The 26,603-nt window shown below is 40.2% G+C and overlaps 1 protein-coding gene across 1 annotated transcript in view; it reads right to left on the bottom strand.

The window, feature by feature from the left end:
* Positions 1 to 7,099: 7,099 nt before the first annotated feature.
* The window catches only part of CHP1 (calcineurin-like EF-hand protein 1), a 49,042-nt gene continuing 29,538 nt past the window's right edge, over positions 7,100 to 26,603 (bottom strand). The window contains exons 4-7 of the mRNA XM_005860258.2: positions 23,369 to 23,496; positions 14,484 to 14,545; positions 9,204 to 9,326; positions 7,100 to 9,060 (exon numbers count right to left, since the gene is read on the bottom strand). Coding sequence (XP_005860320.1) covers positions 9,007 to 9,060; positions 9,204 to 9,326; positions 14,484 to 14,545; positions 23,369 to 23,496 — 367 coding nt within the window. The 3' untranslated portion in view covers positions 7,100 to 9,006. The remainder of the gene's footprint in view (positions 9,061 to 9,203; positions 9,327 to 14,483; positions 14,546 to 23,368; positions 23,497 to 26,603) is intronic.

Here is a 26,603-nt window from a genome sequence, read left to right as displayed (position 1 = left end):
CCGCTAGTTCTATAAAAGTCATTATATTGTGTATTCACCACTGATCTTTTATTTTAAAGTTATATTGAGATATAATTTACATGCCATACAATTCACACATCTGAAATGTACAATTCAGTGACTTTTAGTATATTCAAAAAATTGTGCATCCATCGACACAAGTAATTTTAGAACTTTTTCATTACTACAAAACCAAACTCCATACCCCTTAGCTGTCACTCACCATTCTCCCAGCCCTCTAGGCTCTGGAATCATATAGTATTTGATGATCAAATAGTACAGTATTTGTCCTTTTGTACCTGGTTTATTACACTTAGCATAATGTCCTCAAGGTTCATTCATATTGTTGCATGTTTTCCATTCATGTGTTCATGGACATTTAAGTTGTTTCTACCTTTGGCTACTGTGAATTGTGTTTCTATGAACATGGGTGTAAATATCTCTTCAAGACCCTGCTTTAAATTCTTCTGCGTAGCCTTATTTGGTTTGGCTCAGTGGACAGAGTGTTGGCCTACGGACTGAAGGGTCCCTGCTTCGATTCTGGTCAGGGGCACATGCCTGGATTGTGGGCTTGATCCCCATTAGGGGGTGAGCAGGAGGCAGCCAATCAGTGATTGTCTCTCATCATTGATGTTTCTGTCTCTCTCTCTCTCCCTCTCTGAAATCAATAAAAAATATATTAAAAATAAATAAATTCTTCTGGATATATACCCAGAAGTGGAATTACTGGATTATATGGCAATTCTATTTTTAATTTTTTGAAGAACTGTCATACTGTTTTCCACAGCATCTGCCCCATCTTACATTCCCACCAACAGTGCAGAAGGGTCCCATAATTGAGTTGAATTCTTATTTTATTAAAACAATGTTTTTATTTTTAGAGAGAGAGCAAGAGAGAAACATAGATGAGAGCGCACACCTCCCTACTGGGGATAAAGCCCACAACCTGGATTCAAACTGGCAATATCTTGGTGCATGGGATGACACCCAATAAACTGAACCACACCAGCAGGGTTCTCTTTTTATTATTGAATTATAATTTATTTATTGTAGGTAAGTCTCTTATCAGACATATATTTGCAAATATTTTCTCCCTTTCTGTAGGCTGTCTTTTCACTTTCTTCGTTTTGTTAATCCTCACCTGAGGATATTTTTTCCATTGATTTTTAGAGAGTGGAAGAGACAAAGAGAGAAACATCAATGTGAGAGAGACTCATCAATTGGTTGTCTCCTGTACGCGCTCTGACCAGGGCTGGGGATCAAGCCTGCAACCGAGATATGTGCCCTTGACCGAAAATGGAACCCATGACCCTTCAGTCCGACTGATGCTCTAACCACTGAGAAAAACGGGCCAGGATTCTTTTCACTTTTTTGATGATGTCCTTTGAACCACAAATTTTTAAAATTTTGATGATGTCCAGTTTATTTTTATTTTGTTGTTTGTTCTTATATCCAAGAAACCATCACCTAATCCAAGGTCATGAATATTTATGTTTTCTTTTATAAGCTTTATGGTTTTAGCTCTTACATTTAGGCCTTTCATACATTTTCAGGTTTTTCTAAAATATATTTTTATTGATTTCAGAGAGGGAGAGGGAGAGATAAAAACATCAATGATGAGAATCATTGATCTACTGCCTCCTGCACGGCCCCTAAGGGGGATCGAGCTCGAAACCCAGGCATGTGCCCTTGACCGGAATTGAACCCAGGACCCTTCAGTCCTCAGGCTGATGCTCTATCCACTGAGCCAGACCAGCTAGGGCTGGTGTGAGGCAGGGGTCCAACTTCAATCCTTTGCATGAGGATATCCAATGGCCCCAGTTATACCAAAAGACTACTGTTTCCCCCATTGGATTGCTTTGGCAGCCTTGTCAAAGATCAGTTGATTATAAATGTGAGGATTTATTTCTGGACTCACAATTCTAGTCCATTGCTTTATAGTCTATCTTTGTGCCAGTATTGCAGTGTCTTTATTTTCAAATTGGGACATGTGAATCCTCCAATTTTGTTCCTCTTTTTCAAGACTATTGACATTGATTTTTAGATTCTTGTTATATGGTTATTCAACTGCCATCTTCAAATATGTCAGCTATAATCAACCCAATTTTTTCCACCCTAACAATATAAATATATGAGACACAGGCATGTGCTTTGCAGAACACTGTGTCTATCTCATTGATCTGACATATAAATTTAATCAAGCCTTGAAATAAGTGAAGGGAGAGAAATCCAGCATAATTATTTGCCAAACACATCAGTATCCTGGTGATCATCACATTCTTTTCGATGGCTTCACAAACCATGTAATGACCCATTCTAGTATTCTGCTGGGGAATAACGTCAAATAGGTGAGTGGATCATTTCTGAAATCTGCCCTTTTCCCCTTCTGCAAACTTTGCTAGTATATGCCTCTTTCTCTAACCATCTCCCAAATCTATGTCTCCATGACTATGAAGCTACCAAAATTGCCCCTGATCTCATGGGCACAAGGTGAGGAGTTTATAGAATGCGGCCATCTGTTAGAAACACAGAATGTTACTATTTCAGATTTTTTATTCTGGCTCTACAATGCCAGAAGAGGCAACAGGCAGCAAAAAATACATTTAAAATTTAGCACATGCATTCTGCTAAAATTGAGTGTTTTTACTCAGAAGTTGAGTCCTGAGAAAATGTTTCATAAAATATGAATGTCTCCATGGCAGCCTTCTCCCAACTGACATCCTGTAGAAGTATTTTTCTCTTTTTCTTTTTTGCAGGAGATATCTAATAGCAGCTAGAAATTTGTTATTCTACTGGCAAAGAAGACGAATTCCTACCCTCAAGAAATTTTGCATTATGGATAATATAACGCTTTTTGTCCCCATTGTTCAAAGGGTATTTGCAAATATAAGCTTCTAATCCATGTCACATTTGATGTCATCAACAATTTCTTTTTCCAAAGTGATAAGGAAAAAGATGTGACATCTACAGAAAACCAGGCAAGGAATCACTGGACTCAATCAGCACATGTAGTATTAAGTTACATAGATCCAGGTACAACTTGAATTACATGCAATTCATATGAATTTTATGAATTACATTAAAATAACATTATCTTAAAATTATCAGGAATGTTTTACTTAATTATTTGGTCTCTAGTGGAATGGCTGAGTTACTTGGTTTTTCGTCTAGTCTTCTCCTTTGTGAGCTATCCTTTTTTAAAAAAATTTTTTTTTGATGCAATATTGTTATTTATCCATTGCTGGTTGATTCTTTCATGTGCCCTGAGGATCTAACCTGCAACGTTGGTGGATCAGGATACTCTAACCAAACTGAGCTACGAGGGCTCAGCTGCCCTTCTTGTCAACATACCTATTAATATAAGTATTTCCAATTTGTTATGGGCTGGTTGACCAAATTACCAAATTTATTAGAATTATTTCTTTTTAAAAAAAATATATTTCTTTATTGATTTCAGAGAGGAAGGGAGAAGGAGATATAGAAACATCAATGATGAGAGAGAATCATTGATTGGCTGCCTCCTGCACACCCCACACTGGGGATGGAGCCCACAACCCAGGCATGTGCCCTTGGCCGGAATCGAACCTGGGACCCTTCAGTCCACAGGCCGATGCTCTATCCACTGAGCCAAGCCGGCTAGGGCTATTAGAATTATTTCTAAAGAAATTGTGTGTATGTTTAGGGGCAAGAAAAATTTTCTTATGAATAAAACACTGAAACTGCTTAACAGTGTTTGCCTTCTGTTGTAGTGGCCCAGAGACATTCTTTAATAATTCACCTACCTGTTTCAGTTTGTTATTCCACTTATTTATGCATTTATTGATTAACTCCTAATATGTGTCCTGAGCAGGATCGAACCCACAACCTTGGCGTATTAGGACAATGCTCTAACCAACTGAGTATCTGGCCAGAACCATACCTGGTTAGGTTCTTGAACAGACTGCAAAGGGAGGTGGAAAGTGTCAAGATCATGTCTCTAAATAAATCGTCTCGCTAGTTTTGATGCACGATCAGAATCTAGTGCTTAGAACACTGTCTTGGCATCTCAAGACCAAGTCTTTGATTAGCTCTTACCTTATGTAAAGAAGTCAGGCTACTTACTTCATCTTAAAAGACATGAAATTCTTCATTGTTCTATGTTCCCTCCAGAGCTGTGTAGAAACAGTCTGCAGTACCTCACAAACTTACCAAGTAAATCTCCCATCACTGCTTGATGTAGAGGGAAGAGTAAAATCTCTAAATTGTTGTTTCTACTAGATGTTAAACACATATAGGGGCACATACCAGCCATCTGTAGTTTGAATCACTGGTTGATTCAAAGCTCAGCTAAAGTACTCTGAATTTAGAGGGTATCAGTCCATTAGTAATGATTTCTTTCCAAGCAATTCTGCTCTCAGTGTTTGAGGAACAGGATAAATATCTAGTTTGTAGCATAAGAAATCCAGTTAGTAAAGATAGTTCTCTCTGAGGCATCTCTGCAGTAAATACTTTCTCTAAATCCCAATCAGCACAAACTATTCTAATAGTGTTTTAAATATAAAACTTGATATTGCCCTAACCCAGTGATGGCAAACCCATGACACGCGTGTCAGAGGTGACACGTGTCAGAGGTGACACGCGAACTCATTTTTTTGGTTGATTTTTCTTTGTTAAATGGCATTTAAATATGTAAAATAAATATCAAAAATGTAAATCTTTGTTTTACTATGGTTGCAAATATCAAAAAATTTCTATATGTGACATGGCACCAGAGTTAAGTTAGGGTTTTTCAAAATGCTGACACGCCAAGCTCAAAAGGTTTGCCATCACTGCCCTAACCGGTTAGGCTCAGTGGATAGAGCATCGGCCTGGGGACTGAAAGGTCCCAGGTTCGATTCCGGTCAAGGGCATGTACCTTGGTTGCAGACACATCCCCAGTAGCAGGTGTGCAGGAGGCAGCTGATCGATGTTTCTCTCTCATCGATGTTTCTAACTCTCTATCCCTCTCCCTTCCTCTCTGTAAAAAAATCAATAAAATACATTAAAAAAATAAAACTTGATATGATTGTAAAGTCAATTTGAAGACAGGTGACTATAAAGGATATTCTAAAAAGGACATTCTAAAGGTAATACAGAGTAATTTGCTAGCTTGTGGCATTCATTTATTTTGGAACCTATAAAAGCTGTAAGATATGGCTCAGTGGTTGAGCATTAACCCATGAACCAGAAAGTCATGGTACAATTCCTGGTCAGGGCACATGTCCCAGTGACAGGTTTGATCCCCAGTAGCGGGCATGCAGGAGCCAGCCGATTCATGATTCTCTCTCATCATTGATGTTTCTCTTCGTCTTCCTTCTTCTTTGAAATCAATAAAAAACATATTTAAAAAGAAAAAGAGCCCTAGCTGGTTTGGCTCAGTGGATAGACTGTTGGCCTGCGGACTGAAGGGCCCCAGGGTCGATTTCAGTCAAGGGCACATGCCTGGGTTGCAGGCTCGATCCCCAGTAGGGTTGTGCCAGAGGGCAGCCAATCAATGATTCTTTCTCATCATTGATGTTTCTGTCTCTCTCCCTCTCCCTTTCTCTCTGGAACCAATAAAAATATTTAAAAAAAAAGAAAAAGTTATATGCAGAAAGGCATTCATTGTATCATTTATACAATTAAAATTATTTTTAAAATTATTTTGAAAATTAATGGTTAAATAAATATTACATTAGTTGGTAAAATATAATGTAACCATTAATATAAACTAGAAAGAACAGATAACGGGGAAATATAATGTTTTTATTTTTTTGTTTTTGTTTTTAAATTTACTGGTTAATAAAATTATTTAGGTTTCAGGGGTACAATTCTATAATATACCATCTGTAAATTGTGTGTTCACCACCCCAAGTCAGGTTTCCTTCCATCACCTTTTATCCCTTTGCCCTCTTTTACCTGCCCCCACTGCCTTTCCCTTTGGTAATAACCATACTATTGTCTATGAGGTTGTGTCCCCCTACTTAATCCCTTCATCGTTAAACAATATTTTATTTTTTACATATTTTTATTGATTTCAGAGAGGAAGGAAGAGAGAGAGTGTGAAAAAACATCAATGATGAGAGAGAATCATTGATTGGCTGCCTCCTGCACACCCCACACTGGGGATCTAGCCCACAACCTGGGCATATGCCCTGACCAGGAATTGAACTGTGACCTCCTTTTCATAGGTCGACGTTCAACCACTGAGCCATGCCAGCTGGGCCTCTTCATCTTTATACAATGTCAATTTTTAAAGCCAGTATAATCTTGTGTTATGTTACATTTATGTTCAAATACATAAATAGAACAGAAGGGAGCAAGGGAAATAAAGTTGGTTAAAGAGATTCTTCTCAAACTGTACTTAATGTTCGAATGATTTTATAATTTTTTTTTTTGCAGTATGGTTTTATTTTAGTCACAGATTGTTATACCTACAGACATGGTCAGTAACATTAAGGTTCCTCCAAAATTGCCTATATGGTCACTCCATCCATTTTTCGTTTTCCTAAACCCTAAAATTAGACTCAAAGTGAAGCAAAGATGATACATCATGCATGTAATTTTGAATGGATTTTGAGGCAGAGGGATAGCAAAAGGAGGATTATCATGTTAGAATTTATATGACCAATGATTCCAGCTATTACTGCGTTGAGTCTTGTGGCATGCAACTAAACCTTAAAATAAGAAGAGATGCTCATACCCTGCACAGACTAAGTCACTAAAGCTTGGAGATGTGAAAAGCCATGTAATAATAGCTGGGCGCAATATGTCACTGAGGTTGCACATGAATGAAGGGGTAGACATCTTAATAACAAGCAATAGATAGATACCCCATTATTAGGTCTTTTCTACATTTAAGGAGCCAGGAGTCAAGAACAGAAAGTGAATCTTCCTTGGAGTGGTAGAAGGCTGACAAAGCTGTGCTCAGAGGCATACAGTGCTGGTCCCTAGATGAATGCCCCCACCAGGCAGACACTGAATAGACCTGCATTTAATAGCACAGACAAACCTAAGGGAAACACTGTGATTTCAAACTTGAAGAAGGTGATTTACTTACATATAATTCTTGTAAAACACATGAACAAAATCAACCAAGTTATATTGTTTTATCTACAAGAATTTATTATTGATGGATCGGAGAATACAGTTTTAATGGAACAGTAAGGCACAGCTGTGGATGAAAACAGTTTGCTATACAGCCAAAAGGAGGAAAAAGCCATAATCTTAGGAACTTTAAATATGCAAGTCAAGGAGCCTTTGAAGTACCTCTTTAACAGATCAGTGTCTGTCCTTCCCTTTTATATGATTCCCATAACTACATCACTTGATCACAAAGTCAGACTGACACTTCACCCAGAATTTCTCAGTCATTTATCCTTGAGTTGTGTAGCCTGGACACTCCTGTTCCCCACTCTGTCCAATCTCTTTGCATTTTTTTTTTAAGCAATTTCCTTCCTAAAGTATTATGTATCCATCTTGGATAGCCTTCCAAAGCAAGGAAACAAGCAAGCATGCAATGAGTCAGACAAAATCAGCCAAGGGCAGTTATAAGGATGAGCAGACTAAGAGAGATGTTAGGGTGATAACAGGCTGATTCAACGAGGTCTATACTAAGCTGACTTAGGCAGAAAATTTGCTCTGGCTTGTGCAAAGGGCTGTAATACCACCTCAGGTTTGCCACCAGTGCCAGACCCCTTGTTTCTAAAGGATTAGCAATGGTTTAAGAGAGGAGCTGGGAAATAAATGTAAGCAGGCTGCTTATGATACAATACACTCAAAGCTTTGGACCTGTATTAGGAGCTGACTATGGCTTCCAGCATTAACATTTGCCAAGTGTAAAATTCATAGAGAATTTTGTGCAAAACGTCAAGACACTGAGGACAAATTTTAAATATCTTGGATGGGAATAAGTAGGCACTTCTGTAACACTAACCTTTCTATTTGGAAGTGTGAAGTGAAAACATTTCAGGGCACATAACATTGAGGCATAAACCATGCTGCAGAAGTGGGGCTACATGAGGCTTTTAGGGTGCCAGCCTCCTTGCTCAAAAAGCCATGGGAAAGTCCCCAAGCATATTGTCAGAGCAGCCATTCTGGTGGTGACAGTGTCCCAAAACTAAGCAAACCTGCCAGCATATGGCTGTTTTCTGAAAGTCAACACTGTACTAACAAGAGTAGCTACATAGATATCCATGTTGAGAATCAGAGGCCAGAGGTAGAGTGACCTGGGCAAGTCACCTGAAAGACTTTGCTCTACAACTCTCACCACAGCCACCACCTTTCAAGAACATCTCTAACTCACAGCCCTTTGATGACAAAGCAGAGTACAGGGGACCAAGAGGCGATCACATTCTTCTGAGAGAAGTGCTCAGTATTGAAAAGCTCCTAGAGAGGCAACATCCCAGAGACCTATTTAAGAGTAAAGGTAGTTCAAAACGGCCAGACCACTGAACTATCCTGTCAAGTCAGAAATACACGGAACAGGCATAGCTTGGGATGCTAAGTAGAAGAAATTGAAACTTTATAAAAAGCGGGGAGACTGAAAGATTAATGATGTGTTGGGTAAAAAAGAAGTAGAAAGCAAACGACATATAAAAAAAGATTGAGGAGCATGCCAAAGCCTTGAGGGAGGGAAGACAGCGTGGCTATAGTCTACCCAATGAAAGAGCTATGCTGGCTGGTTCTTGACATGATTCCTTCTCTGTCAGACGAGATGCACATGTGGCATTCAGCAGCCGAAGGGGAGTGGGGAGAATATTGAGAAATGGAGATAATTGCAAATGATATGGAACAAATATAGACCAGGTGTACCATTCTGTAATGCCCTGTTTATATACCAAAGGCAGGTTTATGTTGGCAGACACATTGGGGGTTGTCATGCAACAGCAGTAGTACTTTGGGAGAAGACGAATGATGGGGTGGAGGTGGGGCTGGTGGACAGGAGGACTCCCAAGTTCCAGTTCTTAAATACTAGAAAGCAAGGAAGAGTTTAGTAGTCTCAGTCCTTTAGTGAAGAAATCGGATGCTCATTTTCTGTTCTACGTCCACTTTCTCCAAAACCTAGGGGGGGCGGGGGGGGAGAGAAACAGTTACAGTTATGAAGGTCACAACAGGAGATACTGTCCCATGCTCTTATCTCAATGTTTTTCTCCCTCCCTCCTGTGCAGGATTTAAGTTTTCAAACCATGAGATGACTGACTGACCTTAACAAATTCTGTGAAAGATATAGCACTGTCCCCATCTTGATCAGCCTCCTGGATGGTCCTGTCTGCGATGCTGCCCAGCTGTTCATCTGAGATATTCACTCCGACCATCATGCGTAGCACCTGCAGGACCAAGAGCCAGGCTTACAGGAGTCTTGGGGTCAGGGGGACACTTTACCAAGATTAAAGGTAAAACCACCCCAACCCTCTTCTCCTTTTTCTTTTTAAAAAATCTATTTTATTGATTTTTAACAGAGAGGAAGGGAGAGGGATAGAGAGTTAGAAACATCGATGAGAGAGAAACATCGATCAGCTGCCTCCTGCACACCTCCTACTGGGGATGTGCCCGCAACCATGGTACATGCCCTTGACCAGAATCGAATCTGGGACCCTTCAGTCCGCAGGCTGACGCTCTATCCACTGAGCCAAACCGATTAGGGCAACCCTCTTTTCCTTTGATGTCCTTAAATGTAACAGCCAGAAAGCTGAAACCCTTATCTTCTTATGTAAGCCATTCTATTTTTAAAAATATTTTTATTGATTTCAGAGAGGAAGGGAGAGAGAGATAAGAAACATCAATGATGAGAGAGAATCATCTATTGGCTGCCTCCTGCAAACCCCCTATAGGGGATCAATCCCTGACAGGGAATCTAACTGTGACCTCCTGGTTCATAGGTCATCGTCCAACCACTGAGCACTGAGTGACACGGGCCTGGATCATTTAGGCCATTCTAGACAATGACATGAACAGAACTCTGGCAAGTTCATTGAATAGGAAAGCAAACCTCACTGAGGGAGAGCCCTTTGCATTTTTTTTGCCCATTCTTCCTGCCTGGAATATAGAGATGATGCCTGGTGTTGTAGCAGCCATCCTGGGACCATGAGGTGAAAAGTCATATGCACTATGAATGCCAGAGCAATACAGAAGAAGCCTGGTTCCTGGACATCATTTAGTTGCTGTATCAACCTGGATAATCTATGCTCAGACTTCTTATTGCATGAGGCAAACTAATTTTTCTTTTTTGCAGTGAAGGAGAAAACTTTATTCACTACAAAACAGCTCAATTGTGATAAAGCACAGTTATGAGGCAGCGCTGGGGCCAGGCCTCTCTCCAGTTAGACAGCTCTGCTCTGCTCCTCCATGGTCTGCTTAGCTCTGCACATGCTGGTCTGTTTTGCACTGTACCGTTCTGCTCTGCTCCGGTGAGACATCATCAGTGTTTCAGCTCAGCCAGGGAGCAAACTAGTTTCTTTTTGGATTTAAGTAAGTTTGGTAGGGCTTTCTGGAATCCCACCCAAATGCAGTCATCTTTGAAGTGGTGCACTGACCCACTATCCCTAAAGTATGGCCAAGAAACATAAAGATCCTTGAAGGGTTAAATACTAAATCCATACCCTCCCCTCTTTAAAAACTATTTTTTAAAATTAATTAATTTTATTGATTTTTTTACAGAGAGGAAGGGAGAGGGACAGAGAGTTAGAAACATCGATGAGAGAGAAACATCGATCAGCTGCCTCCTGCATACCCCCTACTGGGGATGTGCCCACAACCAAGGTACATGCCCTTGACTGGAATCAAACCTGGGACCCTTCAGTCTGCAGGCCGATGCTCTACCACTGAGCCAAACCAGTTAGGGCTAAAAACTATTTTTTTAAATTGATTTCAGAGAGGAAGGGGGCAGAGAGAGAGAAAGATCAATGATGGGAGAGAATCATTGATCGGCTGCCTTCTGCATGCCCCACACTGGGGAAGGGAATCGTGCCGCAACCCAGGCATATTGAACCATGACCTCCTGGTTCATAGGTCGACACTCAACCACTGAGCCATGCTAGCTTAACCTAAATCCCCCCTTTTAGAAAAATAACATTCTAAGTGCTACAAGAAGTGCAGTAAAGTAAATTTAACACTGTTTCACAAAATGTCTCAAGCAAAAAAAATCCACCCCCTCCCAATTCTAACATTTTTAGATGTGAATATCCTTTGAAAATTGCTACCTTAAGCAAAATAAACAACTTTAATCATATGAACCTTAGTATGAAATGGGGGAAAGGATGCTTTGTGATGCCTCACATCACTGTAGTCAGTCACCTCTGTCTTCAAAAGGTAAGAGCATAGCTTTTCCACAGGAAAGAAAGGCCTTCTAATCCAGCTGTTCACAGGTCTTCCTTTCCCCCACTCCTTTACAACCTTCTCCTATCTCATGAAATGATTTTTAAAAAGTAAATTACAGTTTCTCTGAAGAGTTAAAATAATGATTTGCATCAACACTATCATTCCCCCCGCGCCCCCCCAGCAAATCAATTGTAGAAAATTGGAAGTTGTACATTTTGGCGACAAATATACACAAATTGAAGGAATAATAAAAAGAAGCAATGCTAGCAAAAATAAAAAGTAGCCAAAGCCATTTGCCATCTTTCCTGATTGTGTATGGCCGACTAGACAAATCAATCTATCCTCAAACCTCTCTAACAGATCAGATCTCAGTCCAATTATTCTCGAATGTGTTTTATTTTTAGAATTATAAAACTGAATTGTGCATGTGTGCTGTGGGTGCATAAGGGTGGGGATAAGAGTGATGGTGTCTTAAAACTCATTCACCCAAGCCCTAACTGGTTTGGCTCAGCGGATAGAGTGTTGGCCTGGGGACTGAAGGGTCCCAGGTTCGATTCCGGTCAAGGGCATATACCTTGGTTGCGGGCACATCCTCAGTAGGGGGTGTGCAGGAGGCAGCTGAATTGATGTTTCTCTCTCATCAATGTTTTTAACTCTCTATTCCTCTCCCTTTCTCTCTGTAAAAAAATCAATAAAATATATTAAAAAACAACAACAACAACAACAAAAAACTCATTCACCCAGTCCATTAATAAAGACATGAGGGGTCAAAGTGGCTTGATACAGGCCCTGAGCTGTCCACCAGGCCTCCATTCCGAGCCAGTGTGCTTTCCACCTCTCCACAGTATCACTTACAGGTCCAGTCAGAAGTTTATTAGCAAATGGGACTTTCATTATTACTATTTTTAATATCTGGTGAGGTTTTTTTGTATATACCCTTTACCAATTAAGGAAAGCTCTCTCTTTATCTCGGTTTTTCTAAAACTTCTTTTAAAAATCATGCATGAATGATGAATTTTATAACATTTTTTTCTATGGAAAAGATCAGTTTTTATTTTTTAATCTGTTAACATGGCAAAATACATTGACTAATTTCCTCATTTTAAATGAACTTTGAACACCTGGTATAAACCCACGTTGGTTATAATATATATATATCATACTTATGTATTCAGTGTGTTAATATTTTGTTTAGGACTTTTATATCTATGTGAATGAAAGAGAATGACTAATTTTCTTTTCTTATACAGTTTACAAGGATTCCACATCAAAGTTATGCCAACCTCATAAAATGATTACAGCAACTACCTTTATTGAAGTGTAACTGATATTTAATAAACTATACACTATGATAAGGTTTTTAACATATGTACATACCTATAAAACCATCATCACAATCAAAATAATGAATTTTTCCATCTCCCAAAAGTTAAACCAGGACTTTTAAAAAGATCATACCAAGCCCAGCTGGCATGGCTTAGTGGTTGAATGTTGACCTATGAAATAGGAGGTCACAGTTTGATTCCGGGTCAGGACAAATGCCTGTGTTGCAGGCTCCATCCCTAGTGGGGGTCATGCAGAAGGCAGCTAATCAATGATTCTCTTTCATCACTGAAGTTTCTATCTCTCTCTCCCTCTCTGAAATCAATAAAAAAATATATTTTAAAAACATCATACCAGGAAACCATGACCACTCTTCCTTTCCTTAGGATAAACTGACCACAGACTTTTTAACATCCACTGAGTAGTTACGAACTGCATGCCACCAAATGTTTTAGAAATGGCAGTGTCTAGAAAGGTAAATTTTTTCTCCTCATTTTGGTAAAATGTTCATATCCTCTTCTTGCTAGGATAAAACTAGTTCACCTCAACAGTCCATGAGCATATATGTCTTAAAGGCATTTCAGGCCTAAGGAATATTCTAAGGGCACTGACTGGCACTCTGGCCACATGATCTCCTCCCCACTCCCTGCCTCAGGCTTTTTTAATCCTAATAATAGAAAAGAAATCAACCCTCCTGAAAGGTAGACCGTTTCAGTTTTTGTTCACACATAGAAATGTAGGAATATCTTGAGTTGGTTTAATCTAGCCTGAGTAATCTTCAACTTAGAGAGTTCTCAAAACACTGAATAGATTTACTTTGGTTTGAATGAAAACCACTTTCCTTTTTAGGTGTCTCTTGAAACAGAGATATTTCCCCACAGAAAGTCCTGAATGTGTTAGCCTCCTAGTGTCCTCCAGGCTAATAAATAAAAATACAAAAGGGAAGAATTTTCTCTCCTTCTAAACTCGTATTTCGAGGAAGGGGGAGAGGAAGAATAGAAGGGCAATGACTAATAGGATGAAATGCCAGTCACTGCTGGTAGAGGACAGGGGAGCAACAAAGGACAATGAGCAATCAGCTTGGTGTAACCAACCCAGCAGCAGGTCCTTGACTCTTATGTCAAGCCCAAGGACAGATGAAATAGCGTTAATTATCCAAGTGTCATCAGAATTACCCAGCTGCCAATAAACTGACTGGACACTAACAGAACATTTTAATCTAAATCATCTCACATATTTTAGTTCTGCCAGTCAGCACCTAAAAGACATTTAGTTTACCCTTTTTTTGGGGAGGGTTGATTAATCCTCATCCAAGAATTATTTTTTCATTGATTTTTAGAGAAAGGAGGGGGGAGAAAGGGAAGGAGGGGGAAAGGATAGGGAGGGAGAGAGAGGAAGGGAGGAAGGGAGAGAGGGAGAGAGGGAGAGAGGGAGGGAGGGAGAGAGAGAGAGAGAGAGAGAGAGAGAGAGAGAGAAATAGAGAATATCAATATGAGAGAGACACATTGATTGGGGCCAGGGATCGAACCTGCCACCCAGGTGCAGGCCCTTGACAGGAAATCGAACCCGAGTATCTTAGGTGTGGGGCTTACGCTCCAAACACTGAGCAACAGTGGCCAGGGCAAACTGAGTTACCTTTTAAATAGAGACATTTGTCTTTGAGAAATCAATGAGCCATTTCAAGTTTCCCCAAATTATGTGCTCTTCCTTATATCTAGGATAGAACTGCACACAGCAGGTGTTAAGTAAATGCTTCCTGAAGGAAAGTACAATTCCTGCCCACATGAATAAGCAGGCAGGGCCCAAATACAAGCTCTCCATGTGCATGGGAGCGCTCCACATACCTGTAACAGCTCATCTCGGGAGATTTTGTCATCTTTATCCAAATCATATAGTCGAAAAGCAACTGGTAGGGAAAAATAAGAAGTTAGTGGAAATTCAGTAATGTTTTTCCCCTTCTCAAGAAACTAAATATGTAAAGGACACTAGACAGAAAACTGAAAGTGAATTAATAGTTTTTCCAAGAGCCACTGCTATTACTTGTAGAGTTTTTAAAGACATTGTAAATTGTAACAGTTAAGAAATTGAGATACATCTCATAATTGATGGCATCTTAGCTTTGATGAAATATGGAACCCTCCTGGAACAAAACAGAAAACTTAATAAAAAAGTCAAAATGTCCTTTTTCTTTTGTTGTTAATCCTCACTGGAAAATATGTTTTCCATCACTTTTTACAGAGAGTGGGAGGGAGAGAGAAAGAAACATTGATATGAGAGAAACACATTGATTGGTTGCCTCCTACATGCACCCGGATTAAACCTATGTTCTAACCACTGAGCAACCAGACCGGGACAAATGTCCTTTTTCTTATCTTAGAATTTAAAAAAACCACCACCCAGCCTGGCCGGTGTGGCTCAGTGGTTGAGTGTCCACCTATGAAGCAGGAGATTACGGTTCCATTCCTGGTGAGGGCACATCCCTGGGTTGCAGGCTCAATCCCCAGTAGGGGAAGTGCAGGGTTGATGATTCTCTCTTATTATTGATGTTTCTCTCTCTCCTTCACCCTTCCTCTCAGAAATCAGTAGTATATATTAAAAAACAACAACACATAAAACAAACCACCACCCATAAGTGATTCTGTAAATTAGGTCATCTCACACAATCCATCAAGTCTACTATGCACTGCTCAGGGGGAGCCAACAATCAGAGCCATATAGCTACCAAATGGCTGGCTACACCAAATATTGCCCTGGGAAAATGGTCATTTTGGCAAATTTGAGCAAATTTCAAATAATTTTCTACTACTTGGAGTTCTGTAGGTAAAGAGCTTCAGTTTCAAATAAAAATGCCAAGAATTTGATGGTCTTCTGACCTTATCATATTTCTTTTTAACAATATATAAATATTCTAGAAAGTAGGCTATATAAGAGAATTCAGAAGAGCAAAAATCATTCAGCCATAGTGCTGAAGGGCTACCAAACGAATCTTCTATAACAATAAAAGGGTAATATGCTCATCAGACCGGACATCTTCCGGATGTCCTTCCTGGCGAAGCAGGGGCCGGAGGGAAGCCGGTGCCGGCAGCAAGGGGGAAGGGCGGCCTACTCTTGCACAAATTTTCGTGCCTCGGGCCTCTAGTAGTGTGATAATGATAGATGATGTTTTTTTTTTACTGTAAGAGAACATTTATTGGGTTCCTAGAAGAAATGGGTTAGGGAACAAGTTGTAGAGGTAAAGGAATGGCACTTGGAGATTGGGAGTGAGGAAGCTAATGGTAATGTGAGTGGGGGGAGGGGCAGGGAAAGGCAAGGGCATGCTCCTGGGAGGGAGAGCACCAACAATGAATGATTTTATAGGCACTGTGAGAAATCCTCACACTTAGGAAGTGACTGCCTCCGTTTTGAGGCTTTGAATCACTTCAAGTATGCCACTAAGATTTTTGGTTTTCAGTAGAGTGCTATGAATACTAAAAGGCCAAAATCCAATGCTCCAGAGTTATTATTTTTTAAGACACTCAGTGTTTATTTTTATTTAATATATTTTTTATTGATTTCAGAGAGGAAGGGAGAGGGAGAGAGATAGAAACATCATTGATGAGAATCATTGATTGGCTGCCTCCTGCTTGCCCCCCACTGGGGATTGAGCCTGCAACCCAGACATGTGTGCCCAACTGGAATCGAACCCGGGACCCTTCAGTCCGCAGGCCAACGCTCTAGCCACTGAGCCAAACCAGCTAGGGCTCCAGAGTTATTAAGACACACAGATTTAGAGCTTGTCTTTAGAAACTCATGATTTAGTGGAGAGCAACATGCACTTCTTACTTTATTTTTTAAAAATATATTTTTATTGATTTCAGAGAGGAAGGGTGAAGGTGAGGGAAATATAGAAACATCAATGATGAAAGAGAATCATTGATCCTGCACAGCCCCTACTGGAGATTGAGCCTGCATATGCCCTGACTGGGAATTGAACCGTGACATCCTGGTTCAAAGGTGGCTGCTCAAGCACTGAGCCACATGGGCTGGGCCGCATTACTTACTTTAATATATGCTAAGTGCTATCATATATCTGAAATTCAGGGGGACAAAGCAAGTAGCAGATATGCCTTTCTGATTCAATAACATTTGAACAAGTCTGACAAAGAGTGGTATTCCAGGCAGAGCTAGCACTAGGTACAAAAACATGAGCACATGGTTGAGCATTGACCCATGAACCACAAAGTCACAGTTCAATTCCAAGGGTTGTGGACTTGATCCCCAGTAGGGGGCATGCAGGAGGCAGCTGATCGATGATTCCCTCTCATTGATGTTTCTCTCTCTTTCTCCCTCTCCCTTCCTCTCTCTAAAATCAATAAAAAGTATATGTTTTAAAAGGTTATATATCACACACCCCTAAAGGAGTGAGTTCTCTAAAAGTCAAAGTACTCTGGCCAGTGTTGTTCAGTGGTTGAGCGTTGACCTGTGAACCAGTAGGTCACAGTTCAATTCCCAGTCAGGGCACATGCCTGGGTTGTGGGCTCAGTTACTGGTAGGTGCACTGCAGGAGGCAGCCTATCAATGATTTTCTCTCATCACTGATGTTTCTATCTCTCTCTCCCTCTGAAATCAATAAAAATAAATTTAAAAAATAAAAGTCAAAGTAAAATTTTTAAAAAAATCTAATTTACTCTTTGTAAGGTACATATTAGAATTCTGGAGGGTCAAGATTTTCTCTAATGTTGTCTGTTCTTAATTTGGTTAGTTGAGTAACTATCTTTACCAAATTTGAAAATTTATATGCTTAGATGGTTTAGAGCAGTGATGGCGAACCTATGACACGCATGTCAGAGGTGACACGCGAACTCATTTTTTTGGTTGATTTTTCTTTGTTAAATGGCATTTAATATATAAAATAAATATCAAAAATATAAATCTTTGTTTTACTATGGTTGCAAATATCAAAAAATTTCTATATGTGACACGGCACTAAAGTTAAGTTAGGGTTTTTCAAAATGCTGACATGCCGAGCTCAAAAGGTTCGCCATCACTGGTTTTGAGTTTAAGGGAAAGGAGACAAAGATCCTAAGTGTTCCTGCAGAAATGTATGTTTAATATATTCCCTAAACTAAACACACACACTTCTGAATATGTTGTCACCTTTCAGAAATAGGATAAAATGTGTTATCTACTAAGCTATCTTCAGGATGATTTTGGGATGGAAACCTGTTTGGTATATAACCTGTTAATATCTATTTCTGCATTTCGTAATTGGGTAACTGGAATATACATGCCTTTCTGCTAAAGTATTTACATAAGCCTGAACTGCTAATTCTTTTTAAAAATTAATTGGGGTGACTGGTTAATAACATTATGTAAGTTTCAGGCATGCAATTCTGTAATATATCATCTGCGTACTGCATTGTGTGCTTACCACCCAAAGCCTAGTCTCCTTCTGTGACCATTTATTTGACTCTCTTTATTCTTCCCCCACCCTCCTCCTTTTCTGGTAACCACCATATTGCTGCCTGTGTCTATGAATTGTTTGCTTACTGCTGTTTTATATCCCACATATGAGTGAACTCATGTGGTTCTTGTCCTCTTCCATCTGACTTAATTTGCTTAGCATACTTTCAAGATCCATTCATGTTGTTGCAAATGGTAGTATTTCATCCTTTCTTATAGCTGAGTAGTATTCCATTGTATATATGGACCACATCTTTATCCAATCATCCATCAAAGGATACTTAGGTTGTTTCCATTTTTTGGCTACCATGAATAATGCTGCACCAAACAGAGGGATATATATGCCTTTACAAATAAATGTTTCCAAAATTTTCAGGTTGATGCCCCAAAGAGGGACTGCTAAATCATGTGGTCTATTCTTATTTTTTTGAGGAACCTTCACACTGTTTTCCATAGTGGCTGTACGAGTTTACTTTCCCACTAGGAGTGTATGAGGGTTCCATTTTCTCCACATCCTCTTTAACACTTGTTATTTCTTGTCTTATTGATAACAGCAATTCTAACAAGTATGAGATGGTATCTCGTAGTTTTGATTTGCATTTCCCTTATAGCCAGTGAAGTTGAGCATCTTTAATGTTTTTATTGATTTCAGAAAGAGAAAGGGAGAGAGATAGAAACATCAATGATGAGGGAGAATCATTGATTGGCTGCCTCCTGCATGCCCCCTATTGGGGATTGAGCCCATAATCAGGGCATGTGCCCTGACTGGGAATTGAACCATGACCTCCTGGCTTATGGGTCGATGCTCAATCTCGGAGCCACACTAGTCAGGCAGGTTGAGCAGATTTTATAAATTTGTTGGTTTTTGTATTGAACTGCTTATTTTGAAACCCAACTGCCATGGAGTAAAGATTTGTGTCCCCACAAATTCATGTTGAAGTCTAACCCCCAATGCAATACTATTAGGAGGTAGAGCCTTTGGAGATAATTAGGGTTAGATTACATCATGAGGGTGGGGCCCTCATGATGGAAGGAGATAGATCTCTTTCTTTCTCTTTCTGTCTCTACCATCCTCTCCATGCGAGGATACAGTAAGAAGATGACTGTTTGTGAACCAGTAGAGGGCCTTCATCGGGAACCTGACCATGTGGCACCCTGATCTCAGACTTCCCAGACTCCAGAACTGTGAGAAATGTAACTGAGAGAAATGTCTGTTACTTTCATCACCCAGCAATGGTATCTTGTTACAGCAGCCTGAGCAAATTAAGACACCAGCAGAGGAGTAACTGAAGAGATCACCCAGTAGGACGTTTTAGAAAAAACTGCAGCAACAGTAGTTATTTTTCAAGTGACTTGGATTCCTGTCAGTCAGCTCTGGCCTTGAAACAGAAGAAACACTTTCCCCAAGATAATGAACGGTCAAATGCACAAATGACTGAGCCATTTTGTTAGGTTTTCTCTTTCCTTTTCTACTCTCCCTTTCCTGATTCTTGGTCCATGACTCAGACTCTCGTCTCCAAAGCAGCCTTCTGGAACCTCCAGTTCCATGGCTTCAAATGCCACCTAATTCTGAATACTCCCAAACATGCAGCTCCAGTTCAGACCTCTTGCCTGAGCTCCTGGGAGGTTTAAGACTCTGGCTCCCCTGAATCCTGGCTCTGAAGCTTACTAACATTGTGAGTCAGTTGCCTGAAGGGTGCACAATAAGAACAGAATCCACCTCATTGGGTTCTGAAGACTGAATGAGTTAGCACACGGAAGGCACTTTATTGTTGTTGTTTTTTAGCTAATGGTAACATGCCTGGGGCAGGGAAGGGAAGAGGAAAGGGAAAGGCATGAGCTCCTGGGAGGAGAGCCATGAAAGGCACTTTAAATAGTGTCTGACACACAGTAAGAGCTCAATCAATGCCATTTACTTGCCATCACCTCTCTACCCTCCTCCCATACCACTCATTTCTTTCTTGATAATGCTTCTTTGTTCTCTGAACACACCAAGTACTAATTAAACCAGCTGTTCCCTTTGCCTAGAGCTCTCCTGTTCTTCACATGGTCAGCTCATTCTTAGCTCATATTTCAATTCCTCAAAGAGTTCACTGACCACTCATTTGAAAATTATGACAGCCCCCTAACACTTTCTAATCTCACCTTATTCATTTCCTTCACAGAACTTGCCATGCTCTTAATCTTGTTTATTCATTTGTCTTTTTCCATAGTCTGTCTCCCATATTAGATCATAAGCTCTATGAAAGCAAAAACCTAATCTGATTTATGCATCATTATATCCTTGGCCTAAAATAGTGCTTTGCACATAGTAATTACTCATACATTTGCTTAATGAAGACCAAACTAATGATCTCAGTCAAACCTTTACCTTTTAATCACTGTTTATTCTTCTTTTAAATAAAATATACATAAAATTTACCATTTTGACCCTTTGTAAGATTAGTTAAGTATTTTCACATTTTGGTATAACCATCACCATGATCCATCTCTAGAACTTTTTCAGTTCTCCCAACTGAAACTCTAACCCATTAAACATTAACTTCCATCTCCCCCCAACCCCAGCCCCTGACAACTTTCTCTCTATGGAGTTGACTACTCTAGGAACCTCATATAAGAGTATTCAAACAATATTTATCCTTTAGTGTCTGGCTTATTTTAATTTATAATTATTTAATTTGAGAGGAAGGGGCAGAGAGAGACTGATTTGTTGTTCCACTTATTTATGCATTCATTAGTTGATTCTTATATGTGCCCTGACCAGGGAACCCACAACCTTGGCATATCGGGATGATGCTCTAACCAACTGAGCTACCCAGACAGGGCCATGCCCTTTTTTCCTTGAACAGGGAATTACTACTTTTTCTGAGACAGTCCTATCCATACATGAGTATCTCTCTTTAAAAAATTCTTCCTTCTGTTGAACTGAACTATATCCATGTCCTCATTGCATAAATTCTTCTCCACACCATAAACTTTCATATATTTGAAGAAAAATCTCTAACCCAGTCTTTCCTTCTTCTGACTTTATGCCCACTTCTTTCAAAATCTTTTTATGGGGGGAAAAGAGGAATTTAGTGAGCACAGAGTTTCAGCTTTGCAAAATAAAAAGTTCTGGAGATACGTTTCACAATAATGTGAGTATACTTAACACTACTAAACTGTACACTTAAAAATATTTAAGATGGTAAATTTTGTTATGTGTTTTTTACCACAATAAAAGAACTCTTCCTTATGATAATGATTCATGTGGTCGTCAGTGCCTTCAAACTTCTAGTTGCTTTCTATATATACTAGAGCCCCAGTGCACTAAATTTGTGCATTAGGCAGGGGGTGGGGTGACCCTCAGCCCAGCCTGCACCCTCTCCAATCTTGGACATCCCTCTCACAATCCAGGACCGCTGGCTCCTAACCATTCACCTGCCTGCCTGCCTGATTGCCCTAACCACTCTGCCTGCCTACCTGGTCGCACCTAACTGCCCTCTCCTGCCAACCTGGTCGCCCCTAACTGCTCACCCCTGCTGGCCTGGTTGCTACTACCGCCTCTGCCTTGGCCCCCGCCACCGTGGCTTTGTACAGAAGAATGTCTGGAAGATGTTTGGTCTAATTAGCATATTACCCTTTTATTAGTATAGATGCTCTAGTACAACGGTTCTCAACCTGTGGGCCGTGACCTCTTTGGCGGTCGAATGACCCTTTCACAGGGGTTGCCTAAGACCATCCTGCATATCAGATATTTACATTACAATTCATAACAGTAGCAACATTACAGTTATGAAGTAGCAACGAAAATAATTTTATGGTTGGGTCACAACATGAGGAACTGTATTTAGAGGGCCAGAAGGTTGAGAACCACTGCTCTAGTATATCTCCAGAATCCAAACTAAAATATGGTTCCCAAGATGTGTTCTCTTTAGTACAGAGTGGGATTACCACTAGTCTCATTATGATACATTTCTCTACTCAAAGCCTAATATTATATTACTCTGATGGTGGGGGTTGGAGGTTTGGAGGGGCGGGGGGTAGGGATGCTGCAGGCCAGACAGTTGCAGTGCATGGTGGCTTCATTTAGTCTCAGACAGTATTTAGTCTTGAAAAGCAATTAAAAATCACCAATACAGTATCCAGTAAATTTGATCACAAATCATTAGAGTTCTATTTTCTTCTATATCTAGTTTTGTTTATATTTAAGTGTTGTGCTCTTCATTAAGGTACATGACCTTATGTACAGAAGAGCAGTATTTCATTATTTTGGTTAAAAAAATTTCCCTACCCTATACAACAATACTTATTTCAGTGCTTCTTAAACCCTTTTCCTGAATAAAGGAGTGAACTCATACTCCTATCCTATAGACAGGGAGACCGGGGTATGGGCCAAGGGCCACAAATAAAAAGTTTATTTTAAGTTTTACACACCATTTAAAAAATATATGTACATTTGGCATGATAGTCTATACTTCATCTATATTTGTTTCAATATTAAAAAGTCTTTTCACAGACCTCTCTGTATACCACTGTGCATCCTTGAAGAGAAGCTTGAATTCAATCAATTCAATACAATTTCAATCCCAATTGTGACTGTGTTAAATGAAAAGAGAAATTACATTTTAATTTCTTAGAGAAGTTTTGTAAGAGATTGGGCAATATTATACATGAACCAACAAGGACAGAGGGAAATCTAACAAACATCCAAGGAAAGGAGGCAAAAGGCATGGGGACAAAATTTAATCTTGCACAAACCCGGCTGTCCGCTCCCACTTGAGTCATATCTAATACCTATCAAATTCTAAGATGAGCTGAGGATGGTCATTCCTTACAGGTGGGCCTGGGTCTTTTTCCCATCCCAGCGCTAACCAGGCCTGACACTGCTTAGCGTCCAAGATCAGAGATCAGGTGCATTCAGGGTGGTATGGCCATAGACATGGCTAAATCTTTTTCACTGTTGTCACCCTAGCACTCACTACAGTTCCTGGTACACAATAGGCATTCTATGATTTATAAGTAATATTAGTAGCTAACTCATTGCCAGGCACTATTTGAAATACTTGACATATGTTAACTCACTTAATCCTCACAAACATCCCTAGGTGAAATCCTTTAACATTCCTCTTTACAAAAGAGGAAACCGAGGCCCAAAGAGTTTGAATAACTTGCCCAAAGTCCATGGTCAAAAAATGGCAGAGCTCTTAATCACTATACTCTTATGTTTGTTAAATAAATGAATGAGTAAATAATTTGTAAGAAATGAAAAGCAAATGTTTTAAACCAGAAGACTTTAGCTCCTTACAGTGTAGTTTGTTGCTTCGGCTGTTGAGTGGTTCTGGTCCATTCACATCTTTACTCTTTTCATTATCCTCAATGGGTCGGAAATGAGCCAAAGTTCTCATGAATCCACGAAAGTTTACCTGGTCCTCTCTGATTGGGAAATATAACAAACAGAACACCATGTCAATCAGGGTGATAATTTCTTATGAATTCAATTTATTAGCAACAGCTTAAGCTAAAGTGGCAAGAAATTTCATCCAACGAGGTCTCTTTCCACATGCACAGTACTAGTACTTTAGTGTTCATAAAATATCTTCATTTAAGTCTCACCTTAACCTTGTGAGGTGGGCATTGATGTTTCTATCTCTCACTCCCTCATCCTTCCTCTCTGAAATAATAATTAATAATAATAATAATGATATATATATTTTGAATATATTTTATTGTTTTGTTTTACAGAGAGGAAGGGAGAGGAATAGAGAGTTAGAAACATCGATGAGAGAGAAACATTGATCAGCTGCCTCCTGCACACCCCCTACTGGGGATGTACCCGCAACCAAGGTACATGCCCTTGACTGGAATCGATCCTGGGACCCCTCAGTCTGCAGGCCAACGCTATATCCACTGAGCCAAACCGGTTAGGGCAAAATATATATATTTAAAAACAAACTCACTGCTTTGGAATCTGCAGCAAGCAGCAAGGTGGTCATTTCAACTGAATGACTTCCAACTACCTCCTTTGTCTCCTCTGCAGTCACATATACCTAGTGATATTTTAAGGTTAAGGCATACCATGAAAAAGCTTTTTTTAAAAAATATTTTTTTAAAAGGTGTTTTTATTGATTTCATAGAGGAAGAAAAAGGGAGAGAGAGAGAAACATCAATGATGAGAGAGAATCATAGATTGGCTGCCTCCTGCACACCCCCTACTGGGAATCAAGCCCGCAACCTAGGCATGTGACCTTGACTGGAATGGAACCTGGGACCGCCTTCAGTCTGCAGGCCCACGTTCTATCCACTGAGCCAAACCAGTTAGGGCTGGAAAAGCTATTTTTAAAATAAATGTTATTTAGTTATAAAAGCAATAAATACATTTTTGGAAATTTGGGGGGGGGAGTAGAAAGAAAAAAAACCAGTCCTAGTTCTACCAATCAATTATAACCATCATTAATAAATTTTCTTCCAGTAATTTTTCTATGCTGTTTGGATAATTGTGAACACACTGCACAAGTGATTATTTTTTCCACTGATTTTTAGAGAATGAAAGGGAGGGAGGGAGGTGGAAAGGGAGGCTGGGAGAGAGAGAGAGAGAGAGAGAGAGAGAGAGAGAGAAACATCAATGTGAGACAGACACATTGGTTAGTTGCCTCCCACAGTGCCCCAACCAGGGTCAAGGATCAAACCTACAACCCAGGCACAAGCCTTTGGACCGGAATCCAACCTGTGAGCCTTCAATGCCTGGGCTGATGCTCTTAACCACTGAACTACATAGGGCAGGGCTATTTATTTACTTTTTTTTATTTTTCAATTACAGTTTACATTCAATATTCTTTTGAATTAGTTTGAGGTGTACTGCATAGTGGATAGACAATCATATACTTTACAAAGTGTTCCCCCTGATATCTCCAGTAACCAGCTGGCACCATACACTCAGTGGGGCAAAAGTAGGTTTACAGTTGCTTGTATAGAAAATATAACAATTAATAAACAATAAACTCCGTTTCACTTACAATATAAACTTACTTTTGCCTCACCCTGTAATTATTACAATATTATTGACTTTATTCCCTATGCTATACTTTACATCTCCATGACTATTTTATAACTACCATTTTGTAGTTCTTAATACCTTCACCTTTGTCACACAGTCCTCCAACCCCCACCCCTCCGCCAACCATCAGTCTGTTCTTTGTATGTATGAGTCTGTTTCTATTGTATCTTGCTCTTTAAAACTTTTAAGCATGTCTCCAATGAATCTTCTATAATAACAAAAGGGTAATATGCTAATTAGACTGGATGTCTTCCAGACGTCCTTCCTGAGGAAGCAGGGACTGTGGGTAGCCCGGGGGAAGCCAGCCCGGGTCCTGGGTGCCTGCCTGCAGCTGAAGGAGAAAAGCCTGGATCCCGGGTGCCAGAGGGAAGCCGGTGCTGGCAGCTGGGGGAAGGAAGGCCTACTCTTGCACGAATTTTCGTGCATTGGGCCTCTAGTATAAATATAAAAGCATAATTGTGTGTATCATGATTCTATTATTCCCTCATAATTGGATAGGTCACCCTTTCCTCCTCATTTTTCATCATACAATGTTTTGAAAGACCTTTTTGTATAAAAAGCTTTTTTTTGGTAGTCAGAGAAAAACATTTTTATTGTACTGCAGGCCACTCAATAATCCTTTAAGAAATAATTCTAGGGATCCCGGCGGGGTAGCGCGGTCCCTGGCGGTCGCGGAGTCCCTGCGAGGAGAGGTGAGCAAACAGCGTCGGAAGGAGGCCGCCGGCAGCTCGCAGGGCGTAGTCTAGGTCCAGCTGCGAGGGCGTGGGGAGAGAGCGTGCCCTGCAGTGTAATGGAAAAGACGGATTCTGGATTTCGCATTACGTGCTGGTTGGAGCCCAGCCCCTGCGACTAACCAGCTCTTGCTTACAAATGTGTTCATCCTTCGTGAGACGATGTCTGGAAAACCTTGATCACAGTTCTTGCTTGGGCTTTCCTAATACGTGAGAGGCAACAGGTTCAAAAAGTTCCGCTGACTTGTCCAAAGTCATTCAGAAAGCCAGAACGGAGCTGGGACTAGGGCCCTGGACGGCCTCTCGGCCGAGGTACCCAACTCTAAAAAATAACATTGGTTCTCAGCTTGACTTACCAGAACTGATGATCAATGATAACAGAAAGGAGAGGAGGGTGGAAGATGAGAAGGGTAGGTTTTGGACACATGGATATAAAGATGCAGGTGAAACTGCCCACCAGGCAGGAGGAAGGCAGGTCTGAAGTTCGGAGTAGAGGTCCTGGAGGGAGAGAGAGATCCCTGGCCATCCTGAGTGAGGAGAAGTTCCAGGGGTCCTCAAACTTTTTAAACAGGGGGCCAGTTCACTGTCCCTCAGACCGTTGGAGGGCCGGACTATAGTTTTAAAAAAAAAAACTATGAACAAATTCCTATGCACACTGCACATATCTTATTTTGAAGTAAAAAAACAAAACGGGAACAAATACAATATTTGTATTTGCATGTGGCCCACGGGCCGTAGTTTGAGGACCCCTGGAC

This window comes from Myotis brandtii, unplaced genomic scaffold (assembly GCF_000412655.1).
Source record: "Myotis brandtii unplaced genomic scaffold, ASM41265v1 scaffold133, whole genome shotgun sequence".
Taxonomy (NCBI): domain Eukaryota; kingdom Metazoa; phylum Chordata; class Mammalia; order Chiroptera; family Vespertilionidae; genus Myotis; species Myotis brandtii.
Note: the sequence above shows the minus strand (reverse complement) of the source record. Positions and strands in the feature narration are given on the sequence as shown.